This window comes from Oratosquilla oratoria, chromosome 19 (assembly GCF_046742065.1).
Source record: "Oratosquilla oratoria isolate Oo_2021 chromosome 19, ASM4674206v1, whole genome shotgun sequence".
NCBI classification, from domain to species: Eukaryota; Metazoa; Arthropoda; class Malacostraca; order Stomatopoda; family Squillidae; genus Oratosquilla; species Oratosquilla oratoria.
Window position 1 is genome coordinate 21993163 of NC_134795.1, and position 25415 is coordinate 22018577.

The following is a 25415-nucleotide window of genomic DNA, read 5'->3' on the forward strand; positions in this document are numbered from 1 at the left end:
CCCACCATACTTCTCAGACACCTCATCTCAAACACATTCAAACTCCTCCTCTCTTCTTCTCTTTATGTTCCACGTTTCTGCCCCATGCAAATGATTAAGGAAATTACCTCGGCAACCTTAGGGAAGGACTTTATAACGGTAAGTAATGAAATGTCAGACATACATATACCAAGGCTTTTTCCCCCTTACAAGAGAGGTAGCCAAAAAGGGAAAGGCATAAAATCACTCCCACCCATTCCATTCCTGAATACACTCCACACCCCTCCACCCCCCCTCTTATCTTAGCACCTGGATGACGGGTCATCCCTGCACCTTGTCCACTGCCCTGGGTCACAAGATTAGATCCGTTACTAACCAAAGAGCCGGAGATCATCAGCTCTTTGACCTTTGTCCCATAGGAAAAAAAGTGACCATGTAACAACTGAATTTCAGCTGGAGGATGAGGAAATAGGCATACAAACGGCTTTTATCCTTACAAGGGAGGTAGTCAAAGGTATAAATCTTTCACCCATTTCATCCCCACATACTCCACTCACATTCACCACCTCTCCCTCCCTTTGTTTCTTGGCTCCTGGATAACTGGTTATCCCTGCATCTCACCACTGCATTCTGCTAAAGATCTGCCTTACCACAAAAATCTGATCCATGCAACCCCCATCTTTCCTAACCAATAACTCCCTCTATTCCTCTCAAAAACCTCCCACAAGCCTTTAAACTACAATCACATTTGTCCCCTTTTCTTTTGTAAAATGGAAGTAAAACCACAATTATAGGCCAATATCAATGACCAGCACAAGTGAAATTGTGAAAGGATTACAAGATCGATGGACCAAATATTGTGGCAAGTTGGGTTTTAGCGCGTATCGTAAACAAAGCCCTAGAGTGGTTTGGCCATGCGCAGCCACCACGTTTCCCAGAGACGCACCCTTTGTCCTGGGTTAACTCCGCCCCATACTAGGTCATGTGCTATAGGCCTAAGGGCTGATTGGACAGCGCATAGCAGGACGGCGACTAGGACCCGACGCGACCCCACTCAAGCGAGAGGGCATTCCAGGTCTAGGAGCCGACAAAGACAGTCACGACATAAGCATCACCAAGAGTAAGATCACTACGCAGTAAAACTGCCGGTGATGCCGCACTTCGCGGTTCCATTGTGCAAAGGCCCCTATAAGGTCATAAAAAAGGTGAGTGATGTAATCTATTGTATCAAACGTAAATGGTAGAGACCTTTTCTCCCGAACCTACCTTCATTGGTAACGACTAAGTAACGTAAACGGTAGAGACCTTTTCTCCCGAACCTACCTTCATTGGTAGCGACTAAGTAACGTAAACGGTAGAGACCTTTTCTCCCAAACCTACCTTCATTGATAGCGACTAAGTAATGTAAATGGTAGAGACCTTTTCAAAGGATTACAAAGGCGGAGCATGCCGACAGGAGACCTTTTGATCCATATCTAGGTCGGATGCGAAAAAAAAAATTAATAATAAAACAATAAATAAAAACTATAATAATGTAAATAACAAATCAAATACATAAATAAATGCATAGGTATGGTTAAATAATAAACAAACGGGTAAATAGTAAATAATAAATTGACATCACTAATAATAAATGAAAATCGGACAGACAAATGAAAACAAATAAGATCAATTATAATCATTACAGCATCTTAGGTGTTTATCTAAATGATTAAAGCTTCGAACTGAACTACATTGCACTAACCCTGAGTAGCGAGTCTGACCCCTCCAAGTGACACCACTCGTGAGAAGGTTTTCACGAGGTTACAGACCTACTACAGGATGTTGATGGTTGCACTAACCCTGAGTAACGAGTCTGACCCCTCCGAGTGACACCACTCGTGAGAAGGATTTCACGAGGTTGGTTACAGACCTACTACAAGATATTGATGGTTGCACTAACCCTGAGTAGCGAGTCTGACCCCTCCGAGTGACACCACTCATGAGAAGGTTTTCAAGAGGTTATAGACCTACTACAGGATGTTGATGGTTGCAACCCTGAGTAGCGAGTCTGACCCCTCCGAGTGACACCACTCGTGAGAAGGATTTCAAACCTACCATCAAAGTAGAGACTTTCTCTTCGCACTTGCCGTCATTTGGCAGCGATCAAGTACATATTAGTTTTCTTGCATGGCATTATTTCCCTTAGTGTCTGAAATATTTCATGATAATAATGTTTGTTGTATGTACATATTCCTTAGGGGTGTGATCCACTCGTACCTCCCCCCCCTTCTGTGCACAGTTTCTGCCACTGCTAATTTTTACAGCTCTGCAAAGCATAAGACTGTAGCAGGCAGCTAAATGCCTTGTGGCATGGAGCGGTTGGAGCTCCGCAGCCCGTCGACAGGGTGAACCAGCACTTGCACGCACACGCACCAGGTTGACGGGAGGACATTGGATTAGCCAAAGCCATGTGCCCTCTCGGCCTACAACATACAAGTGAGTTGCGTCGACAGGGTGAACCAGCTCTTGCACGCACACGCACCAGGTTGACGGGAAGACAATGGATTACACACAGCCATGTGATCTCTCTGTGTACGACATCCACGTAAGTTGGAACTTGTCATGTCCATATTTCTTTTTTCTTTCTTTCCCTTGTGCTCATATTCCCCAATTGTGACAATATCACTATAATTCCTTCGCAACCTGCCTCGGTTGCATGACAGCAACCCCCCCCCCCCCTCTGGGACAAGGTTCTGCTGTTGTTGCCTTTTACAGATTTTCCCGTTTCTGCCGGACGAGGGACGTAGAAACACCTCTCCGATGACAAGACACCAGCCCCTTCTCATGACATTTTGTTTCGTTGGTGTTTTGCCGCGGAGGGTTTTTTCATCGTAGTGATTGACGTAACTAGGCAACCCATTCATGGTGGGCCACCTCTTCACATCATACACATCGGTTTTTCCCTCACGCTGAAGTGTTGTGTTTTCGGTAGTCACTGACTTTTGTTGGCAGGGGGAGGGATGTGGCAAGTTGGGTTTTAGTGCGTATCGTAAACAAAGCCCTAGAGTGGTTTGGCCGTGCCCAGCCACCTCGTTTCCCAGAGACGCACCCTTTGTCCCGGGTTAACTCTGCCCCATACTAGGTCACATGCTATAGGCCTAAGGGCTGATTGGACAGCGCATAGCAGGACGGCAACTAGGACCCGACGCGACCCCGCTCAAGCGAGAGGGCATTCCAGGTCTAGGAGCCGACGAAGACAGTCACGACATAATCATCAAGAGTAAGATCACTACACAGTGTGAGTACAGCTTGCCCTATCTTGTCACATTTCAGTGCCTCCCGTAGTCAAACTCCGAAACAATAGTAGCACATAATAAAAGGAGAGCCAACAATTTCCAACGGAGTTTTAGTCAGCCTATACAAACGCTCGACCTTATTACCATAATATCCCAGATGAACATTCTGAAGGACAGTTGGCATTCATATCTGGAAGGTAGTGTCAAGGATTAGCTAATCATTTATGTGAAAGATTGACAAGTTGCACGAGGGCTTGGGTGGAGACTTTGATGAAATACCTTAGTTGACACTATGGAAATTGGGGGACTAAGAAACTACTGAATAGAAGATATTTTGAAGGGAAGATGCATAAGGACGCAAGTAAATATGTCCTACTCATCTTAATGGTCTTTTTGACCACTTGTTTGGAAGAAGGATTTCCACAATACATGGGGTAATGAAAGAAATAGTTACGAGCACATAAGTTTATTGAGCAATATATGCAGTGCTAAGCAACTTAAGATAATGGCCAAGTACAAATACTGAATACAATTTATTGATAATCCTACAAGATGGTACACTTGTAGAGATGTATGCCTTGATCTAATGCTCCTGGCAGATCTAGGACCTTTACAACTTTGGTAATGATATACCACATTTCAATGTGGCCACTTCATGAATATCACATTTTACTTGTATATCAAAAACTCAATTTTGATGGCAAACTTACAAATAAAATATACATACTTCCTGTAAATGCAATGCTAATCTGCAATTTAAACCAGACGAGCCAAGCAAAATGTTAATCCAAAACAGGGAGCAAGTATTCACTTGTGTGTGTGGGGGGGGGATAAAAGGAGGGTGGTGTCAAATATAAGACTAACTCAAGTCTACCTAAACATTTAAGGCTTTCTATAATATTCAGCTCCTTGCTCCTATAAGCTTAGTATCTATTTCACTTACTGTTGATAATGTGTGGTATTCATGTATATAGAGCCAAGAATTGATAACCTGTTTTGACATGTGCCCTAAAATACCTTGTTTCAAATTACGAAAATTCAACAAAGTGCAAGATATTAAATGTCAAACACTTAAAAACCTTGACAGCAGAAATCTCTGCATGCATAATGGATGACTGCTACTCTACTGGTCAAATTCATTATTTGGGCTAATGAGACACCTAATGCTCTTAACTTAATGATATTTATCGTAGGTGTCCCATTTCCTACTTTGAACTACAAAGAAATATGACCCTTACCAAAAGTGCACTTTGAATTCACATCTCCCCTATATGGCATACATGTATAAATAATCAAAATTAAGATTGCAACCACACAAGAAAAATAAACAGCAGTTTTAATTGAAGATTCTAGTCAGAGGCAGCAAGGGCAACGACAGCAAATCGGGATTCACCTGGATCACTCTCCATGAAAGTTCGGCAAACTTTGGCAGCATCCTGAAGAAAGAAATATAGTTCAAGACAGTCCATGGGTACAAGTGAGGTTTCCCTAATAGTTTTCAACTAGCTCCAATTCACATGTGCAAATATAGAGAAATCACTTCAATATTTGAAAGATCATTAGTATTTAGGGAGAAGGCAGGAAATTCAATTGAGTGGAGAAAGGTTGTGTACAGATAATACTGATGCATAGGAGGAGGGGGGGGTAGGGATGTTTGAATGACATTTTGACGCAGCCCAAAAGGATTTCCCATCCTCTTCTCTTTCTCTGCATGAGGGGACCAGGAGGGGGGGTCACTGATTAAGTGAAGTAACCTTGCTGTGGATGTGCTGCATTCTTCTGGCCCAGGGCAGTGGGCAGGATACTGGAATGATCCATCATGTGGAGCCAAGATGAAAGGATGGTGGATGGGAATGAATTATGGGCAAGGGGGGAGGGGGAGTTCTTGGTATGTAGATAGAAACTAGTATTTATGGGCTTGTGTTCATTTCTAGCATACCTGAAGGAATGATGCAGGTGCAGAACTTCCATGGTTGATAGGAAACTTCTTCCTTCCATCTAGAAATTTAAAATGTATAAATTACTGACTTGCATATAAAACCAGGATGCTCGGCCGAGCAAGTTAGTTGCTTCTAGAGGTGGAGGTCAGAACTGGAAGCAGTTTAGGCCATGCTGGCAGCAAGTTCATAACAAGCTTTCTACATAAAATTTCATGCTACAAGTCCTCCATAAGGAGGCACTATCTTCCTCTCAGAGAGGAAAAATTGAGACATTAAATCATTTATCCCCATCTGGGGTATTGGCAACAAGTTATTGTGGGGTTAAAAGCTGCTCAGTAGCATTCAGCTGATACTTTAGGGTCTATATGGGGCACCCCTAGACTAGAGCCACACATTTTGTCTGTGATGGAGGAAATCTCTATTTATGGAGAAATGATGCTACTTTATTATAATGTGACTGTCCCTCTTTTATGCTCTCCCCCCACTCTTAATACTGTCCTGTACCACTTATCTGAATGTTCATTTAATTTTTTGCCGAACCCTGTAGTAGGAGAGAAAGAATACTGCCATAGAGTGTTCCCACTTCAGTTGTAAAGGCAACAAAAATGGGACGGGGAGGGCTCTGTAGCCTTCAAAGGGGACATTCCCAAAAATAAAAGCAAGGCATAAGAAGGTGGAGAGGAGTTTTCCAACCAGAAACCTAAGGTTTGGTTCTTTTAATGTACATGTATATGGTACAGATGAGAGTAAAAGGGAAGAGATAGGCAGTATGTTTGTGAAAAGAGAGGACAAGGGAAAGATGGAGTGGTTATACTAGTGAAAAAATAGGTAAACATAAGGAGTGGAAGGAGGTTTCTTCAAGGTTAATGTGGATGAAGGTGAACTAGGGAGATGTGGGTCTTTGTAAGTATACGAGTCTGGCAGTAAGAAGAACGTAGAGGAAAGGGAGGCTGGATAGATTTAAACAAGTGCATTGAGGTTTGAGAGAAATGTCAATGTAGTGGTTCTGGGAGACCTCAATGCTAGGCTAGGAGACAAACCAATTGACGGAGTGTTTGGGAAGTGTGGAGTCCCAGGAAAAAAAATCATAGTGGAGAGATGACAGTGATGTGTCTAGAAAGTTGATGATGGCAAATACAGTTTTTAGGAAGAAAGTAAAGCATAAGTATGCATGGGAGAGGGTTATGGATAGAAGGGTGGTACATAGGGCTTTAATAGACTAGTAACCAGAGGAGTAGGAATTTTGGAAGTACATATTCTAAGGGGAGTGGGGAATATCAGGTAATTTTCTGGAAGGTAAGTCGAGAGTGGAGAAAGAGGCAAAGAACAAAAGGTAGGGAGGTGCTTAGAATAAACTGCTAAAATGAGGAAGAAAAGAAGTAGTACAAGAAGCTGTGAGAAGAGCAGGAGGGAATGGAGGAATGGGGATGTTTCAAGGTGGGAGTTGCAAGGTGTGCAAAGATGGTGTGTGGAACAAGGAGGATGGGAAATAGAGGGAAGGGTAGCGAGTGGTGGGACGATGAAGCAAAGAAGGCTAGAAAAGAAATGATCATTCACAGATTAGTTATGAGATAGGGCAAGAGGTACAAAGATGAGAGAGGTAACGCATAAGATAAAGGAGGCAATGAGGAGAGCAGGTGTGAAATGGGGCAAGTACTACAAAATTTTTAAAGTAATAAAAATGTTTTAGAAGGAAATTAAGAGGAAGAAGAGGCAAATCAAGTAGAGAAGAAAAGAAGGGTGCAGATGGAGAGATGATAATGGAAGAGACAGCAGTAAAAGGAGGATAGGGAGGGAAAGGTAGTTGCAGTAGGAAGCACTAAGAAAATGACAGTGATGAAAACTGGGGAGGAATAAGGAAAGAAGAGGTGAAAGTTATTAACATGAGAGCAGGTAAGACACCTGGGTTGGATGAATGTCATGCAGTGTCTAAGAGGTGCAATGGTGGACTGGCTGGTGAGGTTGTTTAACCCCTACAGCATCAGCAGCATGCATCAGCAGCATACATCATATGCCGCAATTGTTTTATGGACTGAGGGAGTATGTTTGAATCATATTTTGACAGCCCAAAGGTACTTCTCCCTGTCTTCTCTCTTTGTGCATGAAGGAATAGAGGGGGGTTGCTGATTAAATGAAGTGGCCTTGCTGTGGATGTGCTGCGTCTTGCTACATGATTCCGATCCATGGCAGTAGGCAAGATGCAGAAATCACCAGTCATCCATGAGCTGACAAAAGAGGGAGTGGATTTGTGTCTGACTTTGGCTACCTCCCTTGTGAGGGGGGAAAAGACCTTGGTATTTGTATGTGTAAAACCTTCTCAATACCATTCTGCTGGCAATTTGTTGTTACTATAATACAAGGGTGAAAAGCATGGGCATTGGAAATGATTAGAGATAGTGGAGGGAAATGGGAGATGAGCCAGTTGTTTGCAGATGACACTGTACATGTGGGAGGGACTAAGGCAATTGGTGACAGTTTGGGAAGGTATGCAACAAGAGAAAGTTGAAGGTAAATGTGGGCAAAAGTTAGGTGATGAGATGTACACTGGGAGAGGGTGGCAGCAAATTGGAAGTAATTTTTAGGAGAGAGGCTAAATGAAGTGGATAGTTTTAAGTATTTGGGGTTGCATGGCTGGCTGAGCGGGTTAGGGCGTCGTTATGTGCGGCAAAGGTCAAGGGGATGGCGGTTCGAACCCTACCACCGGCGAAGTTGAACCAAAGGCATGGTTCGTTAAATTCCACGCTACAAAGTCCTCTGTGAGGGGCATCGTCCTAGCCTTCCAATAGGGAGGAGTTTGTGACATTAAACCATATCATGTATTTACCTAGTTGTATGTGGCAGCAAATAGTGGGGGATTGGAGGTAGACCATAGAGTGGGGGAAGCAAGTAAATGTCTTGGGGGGGATTGAAAAATGTCACAAGAAATATGAATATGGGTATGGATGCAAAGATTATACAAAGGGGTGACTGCCTATAGCACTCTATGGGACAAGACTTGGAATTTAAGAAAGGCAGAGAGAACTTTAAATGTATTTCAGATGAAGTGAGAGAGGTATGTTGGGTGTCACAAAGCTAGACAGAGTGAGGAATAGTGCAGGGGTAGGAAAGGAGCAGGCAGATAGAACTGAAATAAGATTATCAAGATTGTTTGGGCACATGGAAAGAACGAGTGAAGAAAGACTAGCAAGAAGAGAGTGGAAAGCAAAGGTAGACAGGAGGAACTTGAGGGGACGACCAAGGAAGAAATGGATGGGGTGAAGGGAACTTTTAACAAGAGGGGAATGTGTTGAGCAGGGAAGGGAGAAGACTGAATAGTTGTGAGTGGAAAATGGTTGTATATAGATGATATTTTGATGCAGACCAAAGGGACGTATCCATATTTTCTCCATTTTCTGTACAATAGAACAAGGGAGGGAGGGTCGCTGTACAAGTGCAGCAGCACTACTGTGGATGTACAGTGTCTTGCTGCATTGCTTCAGACTTGGGCAGGAGTCAGGGATGACCTTTCATCCACAAGGAGCAAAGATGAGAGAAACAATGGGTGGTGGACGGGAGTGGAGTGGTTGCATGCCTTGACTGGATACCTCCCTTACAAGAGAGACAGCCTTGGTATATAGACTTTATATGTACATCTATATACAGCTGGAGAGTGCAAAAATAATATATACACATTTCTCTAATTGTAACAAAGTATACTCTTCCTCTTTTATGTTCCATGTTTCTCCCCCATACAGTGCTGTCAACACAATAACCCCTTGATACAATCTCCCCTTAGCATCCATTCCCAAATGTCTTTTTCTCATTAACTTTTTAATCCCCTTACACATTCACTTATCTCAATCGACATTCTACCTCCACTCCTCCCTTTCCCATCACATTTGCCCCAAGTACCTAAAGCTATCCACTTCCTCCAGCCTCTCCCTTAATACTCGCTTCCAATTTGCTGCCATTTCCCCTCGTACATCTCTATTTTTACCCTTATCTTCAATTTCCTTTTTTGCACACCTTCCCAAACTTCCTCACTAAACTCTTTAATCCCTCTGATCCTGCTACAAGCAGTGTTGTCAGCAAACAACAACTGGCTTATCTCGATTTTCTTTAACCATCTCCAATCCCTAGCCCATTACCCTTGCATTTACCTCTTGCACCACACCACCCCATCCATGTATAAATTGAACAGCCATGGGGACAGATACATCCCTGGCACAATCCCACATTTACTTCAAACCACTCACACACTCCATTTCTAATTCAAACACAGGCTCTACTTCTATTGTAAAAACTAGTGACTGTTCTTAACAGCTTTCCTCCTAACTTGTATCTGCAATACCTCCCACAGTGCTTTCTGTCTACCTTCTCACAAGTCTTTTCCAAATCCATAAAGGCCCAAAGAACATCCTTACCTTTTGCTAAAGCTTTCTCACATATCTGCCTTACCACAAATATACAATCCACACAACCCCTACCTGTCCTAAACCCACATTATTCCTCACCCTCTGTTCCTCTCCTAATCCTCTCAATCAAAGCCTTCCCAACTACACTCAAATTGATCCCTCTGTAACTACTACTTACACTTGTCCCCATTTCACATGTAAAGTGGAACTATAAAGGCATACCTACAGTCTTCCTGCACTCTACCCTCTTTTAGACAAACAATAAATGACCTCACCAACCAGTCCACCATGTGCATCTCCCTTTTTTAGACACTCCACATGACATCCACCTACCACAGGTGCCTTGCCTGCTCTCACCATTTTAATATTTCTCCTCCATTTTCCTCATTCACTGTCATTTTCTTAGCACTTCCTACTGCTACCTTTCCCTCCCTATCCTCCTTCATATATATATATATAAAGGAGAGCGAGTTTAAGAAGAAACTGAAAGAGGAGTGGGAGGGAGCAAAGGTTACAGTAGAACTAGGAGTGGAGGAGGAATGGGGATGGTTCAAGGAGGGAGTCATAAGGTGTGCAAAGATGGTGTGTGTGGAACAAGGAGGGCGGGAGGAAAAAGAAGGAAGGGTGGTGAGTGGTGGGATGAGGAAGCAAAGAAATGTGTAGAAGAAGCAGGCATTCATAGATTGGCTGCAAATTAGGACGAGGGAATCGTATGAGAGGTACAAAGTAAAGAGAAGGGAAGTTAAACATAAGATAAAGGAAGCAAAGAGGAGAGCAGATGAGAAATGGGGTAAGAGTATGACAAAATTTTGAAAGCAATAAAAAGATGTTTTGGAAGGAAATTAAAAGAGAAAAAGGAGGCAAATTAAGCAGAGAAGAAAAGGTAAATGGTGCAGATGGAGAGATGATAATGAAAGAGAAGGCAGTGAGAGGAAGGTGGGCAGAGTATTTTAGGGAGTTGCTAAATGTGGAGGATAGGGAGGGAAAGGTAGTTGCAGTGGGAAGCACTAAGAAAATGAGAGTGATGAGCGAGGAGAAATAGGGAAAGATGAAGTGAAAGCAGCTGTTAAGATGATGAGAGCAGGTAAGGCACCTGGTCTGGATGGATGCCATGCAGAATGTCAGAAGAAAGGAGGTGCATTGATGGTGGACTGGCTGGTGAGGTTGTTTAATGTTTGTTTAAGAGAGGGTAGAGGACTGGAGGTGCCTATATAGTTCTGCTTTACAAGGGAAAGGGGGACAAGTGTGAGTGTAGTAGTTTCAGAGGGATCAGCTTGTTGAGTGTAGTTGGGAAGGCTTATGGGAGGGTTTTGAGTGAGAGGATTAGGAGAGGAACAGAGGGAGTAATTGGTGAGGAACAGTGTGGGTTGTGTGGATTAGATTTTTGTGGTAAGACATATGTGAGAAAGCTATAGGAAAAGGTAAGGATGTTTTTGGGGCTTTTATGGATCTGGAAAAGGCTTATGACAGGGTAGACAGGAAGGCACTGTGGGAGGTACTGCAGATATACGGGATAGAAGGAAAGCTGTTAAGAGCAGTCAAGAGTTTTTACGAGAGTAGTAGGATTAGAAATGGAGTGTGTGAATGGTTTGAGGTAAAGGTGGGACTTCGTCAGGGATGTGTTATGTCGCCCTGGCTATTCAATCTTTACATGGATGTGGTGGTGCGAGAGGTGAATGCAAGGGTAGTGGGTCAGGGGTTCGAGAAGATTAAAGAAAATGGAGAAAAGTAGGAGGTAAGCCAGTTGTTGTTTGCTGACGACACTGCGCTTGTAGCAGGATCAGAGGGATTGAGGAAGTTAGTGACAGGGTTTGAGGTGTGTGAAAGAAGGGAGTTGAAGATAAATGTGGGTAAAAGTAAGGTGATGAGATGTACAAGGGGAGAGAGTGACAGCAGGCTGGAGGTGAGCATTAAGGGTGAAAGACTTGAGGAAGTGGATAGTTTTAGATACTTGGGTGCGAATGTGGCAGGAAAGGGAGGAGTGGGGGTGGAGGTAGAATGTAGACAGAAGCGAGTAAATGCCTTGGTGGATTGAAAAGTGTAATGAGAAATAGACATCTGTGAATGGATGCTAAGAGGAGGTTGTATGAAGGAATGATTGTGCCAGCAGCATTGTACGGGGCAGAAACATGGAACATGAGAGAGGAAGAGAGGAGGAGTTTGAATATGTTTGAGATGAAATGTCTGGGAAGTATGATAGGGGTTACTAGGCTAGAGTGAGAAATGAGGTGGCGAGGAGAACAGGGGTGGAAAGGGAACTGGGAGATAGGGTTGATGAAAGGGTATTAGGATGGTTTGGACACATGGAAAGAATGAGTGAAGAAAGATTAGTAAAAGAAGTGTGGAAGGCAGAGGTGGAAGGAGTGAATATGAGGGGGCGTCCTAGGATGAGATGGATGGATGGGGTGAAAGGGGCATTACAAAAGAGGAATGTCTGTGGAAGGACAAGAGAGGAGAGAAGATAGGGGTGAATGGAGAGGGGTTGTGTATAGATGATGCTGTGATGCATGAGGGGGAGTGGGTGGGGGATGGGGGGTGAGGAGGTATGTATGAGAAAAAAATTTGATGCAGCCGAAAGGGATTTCTCCCCGTCTTCTCCTTTTTGCATGAGGGGACAGAGAGGGGGGGGTTACCGAATTTATGAAGCAGCCTTACTGTGGATGTGCTGTGTCTTGCAACACTGCCTCTGACCCAGAGCAGTTGACAGGATGCAGGGATGACCTGTCATCCAGGAGGTGCCAAGATAAGAGGGAGTGAGGAAGGTGGATGGGAATGGAATATATAGGAAATGGAATGGGTGGGAGTGGTTTCTATGCCTTTTTCTTTTTGGCTACCCCCCATGTAGGGGAAAAAAGCCTTTGGTATATGTATGTAAAAAAAATCCACTCACACCCATTCCATCTCCACATACTCCACTCCCATTCACCCCCTTCCCTCTAATCTAATGTTGGCTCTTCCTGCATTTCACCCACTGTCCTGGGTCAGAAGCAGTGTCACAAGAGATGGCACATCCACAGCAAGGCCACTTCATTAAATCAGTGACCCCCCCTCTCCATCCTCTTGTGCAGAAAAAGAGAAGACGGGGAGAAGTCCCTTCAGGCTGCATCAAATTGTTCATCACACTCACTCACTCACCCCCTCATCCCCCACCTCCCTTTCATGTATCGTAGCATTACCTATACACAACCATTCTCCATTCACCCCTATCTTCTGTCTTCTCGTCCTTCCTCAGCAGACATTCTGCTCTCTCCCAATTCCCCTTTGTTTAACCCATCCATCTCATCCCTTGTTATCTTATTTCACTTCTGCCTTCCACATTTTCACCAATCTTTCTTCACTCTTTCTTTTCATGTGTCCAAACCATCCCAATACTCTTTCATGAATCCTATCTCTCAACTCCCATTCCTCACCTTGTTTCTCACTCTATCCAGCCTAGTAACCCTTATACTTCTCAGGCACCTCATCTCAAACAAACTCCTCGTGTTCCATGTTTTTGCCCCCACAGAGTGCTGTCGGCACAGGCACTCCTTCATACAATCTCTTCTTAGCATCCATTCCCAAATGTCCATTTCTCACTACACTTTTTAATCCCCCAAGGCATTTACTCGCTTCTCTCAATCTACATTCTACCTCCATTTCTCCCTTCCCACCACATTTGTCTCCACTAAATACAGGTAATCCAAGAATAGTAAATGTTAGTGCCTCAGCATTCCTTTGTAAATGAAAACTTCTCTCTCAACACAAGATAATGTTGCAGGACTGGTTTGAAGGGGTTCTACTAAACTCCCTAAAACAATGATTACACAAGTACATAATCACATAATAGTGTTTATGAGTCAATATTCTGAACGTCTTTTAAAATGAAAGATGGTACATTTCTACTTACCTAATTCATAAAGGTGTCCATCCTGTTCTACGAGGGCAATGAAGTGAGTATCAAGTTTGGATTCTCTATCTGGAGCCTGAAAGAACAAATTTCACTCAAATTAGAACAAGTGACTTGTATAGATTCTACTGAATTTCTACAATGTAATCAATCAATCAATCCATCCATCCATTGCCTCTGCTCTCTTGCAGCAGACCCACAGCACCCAGGTGACTGGCAACAGCTGGATTAGCCCCTCAAATCACTCCATTAGTTCCTTCAAGTTTCACTAGGTGGAAATCCCACAGCCCCACTATGGCTAGTAATGGTCCTCAACCCCTCTCACAAAAATTTCCATGAAGAAATTTTGGACTGTCGTCTGGAATGAATTGGTGTGGGGCTATTTCTATGCCAATGGCAGAGAGTTGTAGTAAGGGTGCAATTGCTGGTTGTCAGCTTTCTATGCATTATAATGGTGCAAGAAATACATCTGAAATGGAGACCAAGGGAGAGATATTTATGTTCATATTTATCAACCATCTTGGGCCCAGTCTGAGGACCAAATGTTCAACACCCCAAGGCTGCACCTGATGGGCTTGACAGGCTTTGAAAACGGGGGGGTCTTTACAAGATCAATGAATGCAGGTGCCTGTCATAGGCCCCTCAAAGAAATATCACATTGTTGCCGTTAGGTTAGAGTTAGGAGGATGACAGTGCAAGGTCAGGTATTCCACGTCTTCTGTGTGAGGGTATCACAGCACCACACAGAAGACAATACCTTATACTACAATGCACCACACCAACGATCCCCAGATAACATAATCTCTATTATCTAAGTGACTTATGGTCCTGCCCAGAGACAATTTCCAGTTTCCTAGAGGCTGCAGGACTTTTGCAAGAGAAACTGGGGGCAACAGGTTGATTGATGGTTACATCTTTACCTAGTTGTATCTTATGGGAAGGGGAGCTATGCTCATGGTGTCCCATCTTTGTATCTCTCCATATCCAGTTTGCTCTTAGATTCTTGTATTGTTTTTGCACACTTTTTCCATCTAATTTGTTCCATACGTCCACCACTCTGTGGGGAAAGCCATTCTTTTTCAGATCTCTTCTATAACTGTCCCTTTTAAGCTTCTTTCCATGTCCTCTTGTATTTCTCTTTCCCCAATTTAACAAGTCTTCACTATCAAGGACTCCCATGCCTTTCATAATTCAGTTAGCTTGTGACCAGGGCTATTCTGTGTTGTTACTGTTCTAGTGCTTGAGGATAACCTGAATATAGTTCAAGTGTGGCTTTGGCTTCTGGGAGTAATTTTTCAGTGTAACTAATGTCTAGAAGTGTGTGATAAAGTGAGGAATGAAATGCATGGTCTTTCATGATCCAAATTTGAATGTTTTTGTATGGATGTATTTACCTAGTAAATTCTTGTATGGCTTTTGTACAAACTATTGTTTTGTCCAATTTGTTCCAGACATTCACCACTTTTGTGTGGACTTTTTTTTTTCAGATCTCTTCTATAAACTACCCTTTGAATTTTTCATGTCCTCTTGTTTTTCTTTTATCCCACTTTAACAAGTCTTCTCTGTCAAGGACTTCCATGCCTTTCATGATTCTGTAAATGGCCAGCAGATCTCTCTCTTCTTTGTTCCAGGGTTGGTAGTTCCAGTTTGGACAATCTTTGTATGTCAATTTTGAAACCGTTGGAGCCATCTTTGTTCTTACTCTTTGGATTCTAATTTCTTTATATTCTTTTTTGTGCAGGGTGTCCATAGTGTCACAGCATACTCCAACCTTGGTCTTATCAGACTAATATGTTTTTACCATTAATTCATTCAAGTAATCAACCATATACATACATATACCAAAGGCTTTTCCCCCCTTACACGGGAGGTTGCCAAAAGACAAAGGCATAGAAACCACTCCCACCCATTCCATCCCCTACATACTCCACTCCCCTCTACCCTCCTCATCTTGGCACCTCCTGGATGACTGGTCATCCCTGCATCTTGTCTACTGCCCTGGGTCAGAAGCAATGTTGCAAGACAGCACATCCACAGCAAGGCTGCTTCATTAATTCGGCGACGTACAAGTACAATGGGCATAGGATTGGACATGGTTAGAGAGAGTGGACAGAAGTGGGAGGTGAGCCAGTTGTTTGTTGATGACACTGGTTGTGGCATGGTTAGTGGAGGTTGGTTAGTGGAGGTTCTAAGGCAGTTAGTGACAGTTTGGAAAGGTATGTGACAGAATGTTGAGGCATGGTTAGTGGAGATTCTATGGCAGTTAGTGACAGTTTGGGAAGGTATGCAACAGAAGGTTGAAGGTAAAACTAAGTATACAAGATGTACAATTGGCGAGGGTGGAAGAGAGTGCGAGATAAGTCTTAAAGGAGAGAGGTTACAGAAAGTAGATAGTTTTAAGTATTTTGGATCACCTGTACCAGAGAATAGAGGAATGCAGGTGAAAAGAAAACTGTAGAGTGAAGGAAGCAAGTATCTTGGGGGGAATGAAGTTCTATGAGAAATAGGTATTGGAGATAGATGCAACATTTTCCGAGGGGCAATTGTACCTATAATGCTATATGGGGCAGAGACTTCAAATTTAAAGGAGGAAGAAAGGGAACATTTAAACATGCTTGAACAAGTGCATGAGAAATGTGGTGGGGGTTACAAAGCTGGACAGTGAAAAATTAGGTGACGAGGAGGAGAGTGGGGGTAGAAATGAAGCTCACAGATAGGGAGAATGAAAATACTGGGATGGTTTGGGCATGTGGAAATAAAAAGAAAAAAGTGAAGGCAGAAGTGGAATGAACCTGAAGATGAGACCAAGAAGGAGATGGATGAATGGGCATGAAGGTGGCCTTGGGTAAAAGGGGAATATCTGTTCAGCAGGGAAGGAGAAATGCAAGAGAGGGATGAAGGAGAGTCACCATGTAAACAAGTTGGAGGTAAACCAGCCAAGGCTGTCAGGCCCTGCTGTGGATGTGATGTGTATTGTTTCCAACTCAGGCAATATAGTTGGGAGGCAAGGATGGCCCTCCATCCACTAGAAGCTAAAATAGAAGGGAAACAAATGGGTCTTGGACAGGAGTGGGTGCTTACCTTGGTTGGCTACCTCCCTTTCAAGGGGAAAGAAGCCTTTTTGTATTTGGGTAGTTCATTATCACAATTTCTTTTAAGAAACCTATACTATAATTAAATACACTAATTCAATAGACATTAGTCCTACTTTTCTTCCTATAGATATTATGGGTGAGCCAACTGTTGCCAGCCACTGTGAGAATGCTATTTTCCAAATATTCATACATACATACATACGAAAAAAAAACCTGAAAAAAGATAGTTATAGAAATAACTTGAAAAGGAACAGTTTCCCCACACAGAGCGATTAATAAATGGAACAAATTAGACAACAAAACAGTATGTGCAAATACTATACAAGATTTTAAGATAGAACTTGATGTGGAGAGATACAAAGACGGGTCACCATGAGCATAGCTCCCCTCCCGTATATTACAACTAGGTACTAGGTAAATACATAACATGTATAAAAGACCCTTTTCATTTTTTAAGGGTGATATCCAAGTCAAATGTCAATTGAGGGTTATTTTATTTAATCATTCATCTCTTCACTATTCCAGTGATGTCACTAATTAAAACAATTCCAAAACATTTAATTCCTGATAGATCAATTTTTTGGACAACAAATTCAACATCTTGAATTTAAACTAATTCTGACCAACCTGACTTGCAGATTTATGTGATGCTTGAAGCTGGATTCATCTACTTACAAAAATTACAAAAGCTACATCACCTTTACATACATAATCCTTACATTTCAAGACTTACCTCAGTTTGTCCTTCTTGGGCAGATTCTTCATGTGCTTGAGATATACCTTCATCTTCCTCTAGTGCATGGCCACGATCTTCAGGATTCTTACCTTTGGTTTTTGAGATGAATTCCTTCAATGCCCCATCATCCAATTTTATCCTGAAATATTATTCAAATTACAGAATGTGTTAGGATGTTCACTGGCCAAGTGGGCCAGGTTGTCGCTACTTGTGACGGAGGTCAAGATGACATTGGTTCAAACCCTGCCGGGGGTAAGTTGGATCAAGGGCATGGTTCAGTAAATTCCACACCACTACAAAGTCCTCGGTAAAGGAACACTGTCCTAGCCTCCTAATTGGGGAAAATTTGCAACATTAAACTGAATCAAATCAAACAAAATTGCACACCCATTACCAACAGGCACCACTATCTCGTATTGTTAATAAGGGAAATAATCTAATATGGTAAATCGTGGATGAATTGTGAAGCATGAGATAAATACAACCTATCCTTTGATAGGTCAGAGAAATGCACTAAAAATTTGCATTTCTTCCTAACCAAAGCTTAAAGTTCTAAATTTGTATAACTACTAACTAAACAGGAAGTTTATGGCATGTTAATAATAATGCATCAAACATATAAACACATATATACCCAAAAGCTCTTTCCCCCTTACAAGGGAAATGACCCAGCCAAGGCACACCCACCCTTCACCCATCCCACACCTAATTGTTGTCAGTTGATCAGTGGAGTACCACAAGGATCTGTACTAGCTCCAATAATGTTTGCTATTTATGTGAATGACATGGATGAGGATGTGAAGTGTTACATGAGCTTTTTTGCTGACAATGCCAAACTGTTAATGAAAGTAAAAACTGAAGAGGATTGCGAATCACTGCAGGAAGACCTGAATAAAGTATGGAACTGGAGTCAGAAATGGGAGGTGGACTTCAATATTAAGAAGTGTAGCATAATGGAGTTTGGAAAAAGCAAAAACAGAATATCAGGACAATATAAAATTGGAACCACGGAGGTAAAGAAGGAGAGATCCGAAAAAGATTTGGGTGTAATTATCTCAAACGACTTGTCCTATGACAAAAAGATAAACAAAATTGTTGGAGAATCCTACAACTTGCCAAGATCAATAAAAGTAGCACTTACATATTTGGACAAAGAAATGATTAAAAAAATATTGGTCACACTGATAAGGCCTAGACTAGAATATGCGGCGACATTGTGGTCACCCAGTACCAAAAAGAATATAAAGAAAATAGAAAGAATCCAGAGAGCAGCAACAAAAATGGCACCTGCACTCACAAACTTGTCATATGAGGAGAGATTGGCTAAACTAGATTTACCGACTCTGGAGCAAAGAAGAGAGGTGACCTACTGACCATCTACAGAATCATGAAAGGCACAGAAATACTTGATAGAGAGGACTTGTTAAACTGGGACAGGAGAAGCACAAGAGGACATGGAAAGAAAATAAAAAAAACATAGCTACAGAAGAGATCTGAAGAAAAACAGTTTTCCACGGAGTGGTAGACACTTGGAACAAACTCGACAAGGTAATAGTGTGCGCAAAAACCATCCACGAGTTTAAAAGCAAACTAGACACTGCGAGATACAAAGGCAGGACACCACGAGCATAGCTCCCCTTCCCGGAAAATACAACTAGGTAAATACTAGGTAAGTTGTATCTTGGCTCCTTGTATGCAGGTCATAGGCAATTCAGCAAGACAGCATCACCACCACAGCAGGGCTTGACTGACAAAGCTAGTTTAGCACCACAATTTAATTTATTTAGTGACCATTTCCACTTATTCACTCAAGAATTTACAGTAGACAAGATGAAATCCCGTCGAGATGCAGCAATTTGTCATCCATTCACAACCACTTCCCACTCACCTATCTTTTGTCCTCTCCTTTCACTGTTGTTCAAACATTCCCCTAACCTACTCTCAGCCCTCCCCTCAAATTCACTACATCCACTTCCAACTTCCACAGTCATTTTGGTAGTCTTCCTTCACTTGTTCTTTCCATACAACCAAACCAACCCAGTATTCTTTATTGACCCTATCAAATAGCACTTTCCACCCCCCACTCTCCACCTCGCCTCCTTTCTTACTCTATCCATCCTCATAACTCCATCCATACTTTTTAAAATTCATTTAGGCTCCTTTCAGCCTCCCTGCATCATGCAATGCCATGGACACAATCACTCTTTAATAGTCTTCTCTTTCCACTCATTCCCAAATCCCGATTTCTCATGACACTTCATCTCCCTCAGACACTTACTTGCTCCCTTTATCCTATAGTCTATCTTCACCATCCATTCTTTGCTACATGTGACCCTAAATAATTAAAGCTCCCCACTTCTCCAGCCTATCTCCTATTCAACTCTCTTCCAACTTATTGTCACCACCCTCTACCCTTGTACGCATCACCTTACTTTTGCCCCCATTTACTTTCAATTTTCCTCTTGCATACTCTCCCAAACTCTGCCACCAGCTGCTCTAGTCCCTCCCCAGACCCAGCTACAAGCCCAGCGTCACCCACAAAAAACAGCTGGTTCTCCATTTATCTCCCACTTCCTTCCACTCACCAGGTCCAAACTCCTGCCCAGCATCCTTGTGTTTACCTTCTGCACTATACCATGTACACACTGAATAACCATGGTGCAGCCCTATCACTTCAAATCGTTCACTCTATTCCCTATCCTAACCCAAGCTCTAGTACATTTGAGTGCCCTCAAGAGATTTTCCCTCTATCCCACACATATGCAACATGTTTCATAATGCTTTTATTATTTTTTTTTTCTTTTAATGTAATGGAAGGGGCAGGGAAAAACCAAGAGTGGTGCAATTTTTATGCCACCAGCTCAAGAGGAGACCAGGACCAGTACCAATTGTTGCCTCTTTTTGCAACACAGGAGGAAAAGTTGGCCTGATCCAGATTGTGCCAGCCCCTCCAGACTGCACCTGTAGATAAAGGTGTTGGGGAACAAAAGTTACATGAGCAGAAGGGAGACTATTCTTTCAAAAGTCCATCTCACTACACCAATACATGCTCTGGGTCACTTATCTTAACCACTTCAGTACAAGTCAAATTCTTGCACACCATCGGCTGCCACATGCACAAGTCATCACACTACTCGCATTATAAAAGATAAAGACACTGCTGTATTACTCACTCTCTTTTACTGAGTAATAATAAACACAGAAAACATGATCAAACCAGTTCACAGAATCGGAGGGTATCTCGTGTACAACTACAAGAAACGTCATCAAGACTGGCATCCTCATGTACCACTCTTGCCTCATGGCACCTACATAGGCATCATACCAAAGTGGTTAAGGAGCAATTTAAATCACTAAGGCAAACCGTGCATAACCCATGCCAAGCACTAGTTGCATTTATGCAATGAAGAGTTCTCTGCTCCAGAGTCAACACAGAGCAGAAAGCAAAACATCTAGCATAGGACACTTACTTTTACTGCAAGCAAATACAAAATGAAACGCTTCAAATCGTATTACTTTATACTATCATAACACCAGATTCAACTTACTTATCAGTGTTGTTGGCTATGGCATGAACAAGGGCCACTGTTCCACATGCATTCCCAACAAACTGCTTCATGAAGTACAAATTAGGAGATAAATCCTGGCCATCTTTTTCAATTTTCTTTTCTTCGTTCGTTTTGTTTTCATCAGCCTGAAATGCACATGAAATTATATACCATCAAGATTTATAACTATACAGAAAAAAAAAGTAACCAATCTAGCTTTATAAATTACCCTCTTTTGAGTTTAGTCCCAGCATATTTCTATGCACTATACAAAATATGGTACATATACCAAAGGGCCCTTACAAAGGAGGTAGCCAAAAAAAAGCATAAAAATCACTCCCACCCATTCCATCCCCAAATACTCTACTCCCATCTACCCTCTTCCCTCCCTCTTGGCTCCTTCTGGATGACTGGTCATCCCTGCATCTCTCCCACTGCCCTGGGTCAGAAGTGGTGTCAAGACCTAGGATAATTTTTTTCCCTACATCATAAATCAAGAGTTCAGCGATAGAGATCGTTTTGCAAATGAAATCATCAACCTGAATTTTGTCAGTTTGTTCAATTATTTTCCTTAGTTCCATTCCTTTGTCTTGGGTATGACATACAGGGTGTGTGGGATAAATGACATACATACATATGCCAAGGGTTTTTCCCCCCTTACACGGGGGGGGGGGGAGCCAAAAAGAAAGTCATAGAAATCACTCCCACCCATTTCATTTCCCATATATTCCACTCCCCCTCCTCCCTCCCTTCTATCTTGGCACCTCCTGGATGATAGGTCATCACTGCATCCTGTCCACTGCCCTGGGTCAGAAGCAGTGTCACAAGACACAACACATCCACAGCAAGGCCACTTCATAAATTCGGCGACCCCCCCTCTCCATCCCCTCATGCAGAAAAGGAGAAGACGGGGAGAAATCCCTTCAGGCTGCGTCAAATTTTTTCTCATACATACTTCCTCACCCTCCCATCCCCCACCCACTTCCCCTCATGCATAAATGACACTTTCAGAAAAAGAAAGAAAAATGTCATCTTGGCCAAAAATTTCTGCAATTCAAAATTCAAAGTGCATCTCTTGGAGGATCTTTTGCAAAATACAGCTCACTCAGAGAAGCCACCATAAACCTCCACCACAGCCTCCAGAAGGGACCTGAACCTGCAGCACGCAGCCTTCATACTGTTCTTCAAGAGATACCTGAACACCAATTTGATCCTGACAATCTGCTCATCCTTGGTGTTGTAGGCAGTACAATTGGGGTCTTTTTCAACTGCACCCATTGAGTTGCAATTGGGCAACTTGGGGGTCAGATGTTAGGACTAGTGAAGTCGAAGTTCTCAGACAGCCACTTCTGGGTTTTCCCAGAGGTGTGACACAGAGCTGAGCCCTGCTGCCACATGTATGGTCTTCCTGCACCCGCCCTCTCCACCCAGCCCTTGACAACAGTGGACAGCAACTCAATACAGCTATCTGAAGCAAGTCAGAGTCCCTCTTCAAAGATGTGGGGCAGTATGACGTAACCTTCGCTGGAAATGCACCCAAAGACCATCAAAGTTTGAGGGAACTTGGTCTTCATGAAGCACAGGACTTCATGTGGACTGTTGGCTAGCCACCTGTTGTTCTGCACATTGTGCAACTGGTTCTGGTAGAAATTCTTCTCATCTGAAGAACCAGAGCATCCCTGGCTCAACTGGGGACCTTGAGGAGTTTCTAGGTTCTCATAAGGTGGTTCTCTTGGGCCTTGGCGGTAAGTAGTTGGCCCTTGTGGCTCTTATATGAGGAGTAGCAAAGATCCTTGTTCAGTGCTTTCTTCATAGTCACCACTCCGACACCCATTTCTCTCGCCAAGGTCCACATTGCTTTGCCCGTTTTTTTTTTTTTAAGCTTCAACAAACTTTGTTGCATGGATAGTCAGAATGCCTGCTATGATCCTTCCTGCTAGCCACTGCTTCCACACCTCCATCACAATTCTCCAGCTCCCATCTCATGGCCTTCACAGTATTCAAGGTGCATTGAGCTGTAGCTAAGATTTCTGAATTTTTTAATCCGGCATTATCATCATGATGCAGGTCACTCTTCCAATAGTCCAGTGCTGTCCAGTCTTCCATGCTCTCTAGCTCTCACACCCACCAATAGTACACAGAATCAGCTACCCATTGCATTTTACTGCTATTAAATCCTTCAAATGGTCCTGAAATAACTAGATAAAAAATTATCAACTTTATCCCAAACACCCTGTACACCATTAAGTTTCTTGTCTAGCCCCCAGTTGTACTTCAGATTTGTTGCCTAACATTATCTTCACTCTTATAATTGTCATTTTTCACAACTACCATCAGCACCCTCCCATTTTACCTTTTCTGTCGTGTCTCTAGACCAGCGATTCCCAAACTATGGGTCGCGAAGTGTTCAAGAATGGGTCCCGAGACCTTGTTAGAAAAAAAAATAATTTCAATCAAAAGCTTCCCTACACTTGTTTTCAATAAAAGAAGACTTTCGAAAATGCTTTTTGATGCTTGGGGGGTCACCACATCTTCACCAGATCTGGATTTGGGTCGCGGCCCAAAAAAAGTTTGGGAACCACTGCTCTAGACTGTATCCACCAGTTCCAAATTGTGTTAATATTTCTTGGTAGCCTGATCTCACATGAATGCAGAAAGTATACCCGTTTTCATATTTTTTGCTGGCATAAAAGTAGCTTACCTTACTGGTGAGTGGGTAGAGAAGAAGCAATGCAGCTACTGGTTGTGGCACCATAGCCAACAGGTCATCATCCATACCATAGACATCATGAATGGCCCAGGTTGATGGTACACCCAGACCAGTCATGAACTGTAGAAAAATATATTGATTTATTAAGACATTTTGGATTGTAATACCATGAAAGGAACTAGTATCTACATGGGGTGGTCCTCCTGTGACACAGATGTCCAAGAGAAACATTTCCTTGCAGCCTGTCAACACCATCACCTATCAGGTGCAGCCTAAAGGAGTGACAATCTTCTTCTGAATTAACTTCTATTCACTTTTACAGCATTTCCTCCAACTTTACTCATACGAGAGCCAAGTACAACAGCTACTATGGCAAACTGGTGACAGTCCCACATTGACACAACACAGACAGCAGCCCCAAGTTTCTTCCAGGGACCTACAAGACACAAGGACCACTGCATGCCTGCCTGCCTGCCTGCCTGCCTGCCACTGTGGATCTGGTGGGAAAAGTGGAGGGAGGGTAGGGTGGGGAGGATGGCTAGGTTAGAAAGGGGGTGGAGTAGGGTAGGGAGAGAGCAGGGAGTGGGTAAGCTAGGGTAGGGAGAGAGCAGGGAGTGGGTAAGGTAGGGTAGGGAGAGAGCACGGAGTGGGTAAGGTAGGGTAGGGAGAGAGCACGGAGTGGGTAAGGTAGGGTAGGGAGAGAGCACGGAGTGGGTAAGGTAGGGTAAGTAGGGTAGGGTGGGAGCATGGGTAGGGTAGTAGGAGAGAGGGAGCAGTGGAGTGGGTAGGGGAGGGTGGGAGGTGGTAGGGAGAGAGCACGGAGTGGGTAAGGTAGGGTAGGGAGAGAGCACGGAGTGGGTAAGGTAGGGTAGGGAGAGAGCACGGAGTGGGTAAGGTAGGGTAGGGAGAGAGCACGGAGTGGGTAAGGTAGGGTAGGGAGAGAGCACGGAGTGGGTAAGGTAGGGTAGGGAGAGAGCACGGAGTGGGTAAGGTAGGGTAGGGAGAGAGCACGGAGTGGGCAAGGTAGGGTAGGGAGAGAGCACGGAGTGGGTAAGGTGGGGTAGGGAGAGAGCACGGAGTGGGTAAGGTAGGGTAGGGAGAGAGCAGGGAGTAAGGTAGGGTAGGGAGAGAGCAGGGAGTGGGTAAGGTAGGGTAGGGAGAGAGCAGGGAGTGGGTAAGGTAGGGTAGGGAGAGAGCAGGGAGTGGGTAAGGTAGGGTAGGGAGAGAGCAGGGAGTGGGTAAGGTAGGGTAGGGAGAGAGCAGGGAGTGGGTAAGGTAGGGTAGGGAGAGAGCAGGGAGTGGGTAAGGTAGGGTAGGGAGAGAGCAGGGAGTGGGTAAGGTAGGGTAGGGAGAGAGCAGGGAGTGGGTAAGGTAGGGTAGGGAGAGAGCAGGGAGTGGGTAAGGTAGGGTAGGGAGAGCGGGGAGTGGGTAAGGTAGGGTAGGGAGAGAGCAGGGAGTGGGTAAGGTAGGGTAGGGAGAGAGCAGGGAGTGGGTAAGGTAGGGTAGGGAGAGAGCAGGGAGTGGGTAAGGTAGGGTAGGGAGAGAGCAGGGAGTGGGTAAGGTAGGGTAGGGAGAGAGCAGGGAGTGGGTAAGGTAGGGTAGGGAGAGAGCAGGGAGTGGGTAAGGTAGGGTAGGGAGAGAGCAGGGAGTGGGTAAGGTAGGGTAGGGAGAGAGCAGGGAGTGGGTAAGGTAGGGTAGGGAGAGAGCAGGGAGTGGGTAAGGTAGGGTAGGGAGAGAGCAGGGAGTGGGTAAGGTAGGGTAGGGAGAGAGCAGGGAGTGGGTAAGGTAGGGTAGGGAGAGAGCAGGGAGTGGGTAAGGTAGGGTAGGGAGAGAGCAGGGAGTGGGTAAG

At 43.7% G+C, this 25415-nt stretch overlaps 1 protein-coding gene across 2 annotated transcripts in view; it reads right to left on the minus strand.

Moving 5' to 3' along the window:
- Positions 1-3707: 3707 nt before the first annotated feature.
- Positions 3708-25415, minus strand: part of Uch (Ubiquitin carboxyl-terminal hydrolase) — a 42521-nt gene continuing 20813 nt past the window's right edge. For both annotated transcript variants that reach the window (XM_076202753.1, XM_076202752.1), the window contains 6 exons: positions 23558-23686; positions 20857-21002; positions 17306-17447; positions 13478-13553; positions 5197-5255; positions 3708-4693 (listed from right to left, as the gene is read on the minus strand). In XM_076202753.1, the coding sequence (XP_076058868.1) occupies positions 4607-4693; positions 5197-5255; positions 13478-13553; positions 17306-17447; positions 20857-21002; positions 23558-23686 (639 nt within the window). In that variant the 3' untranslated portion in view covers positions 3708-4606. The remainder of the gene's footprint in view (positions 4694-5196; positions 5256-13477; positions 13554-17305; positions 17448-20856; positions 21003-23557; positions 23687-25415) is intronic.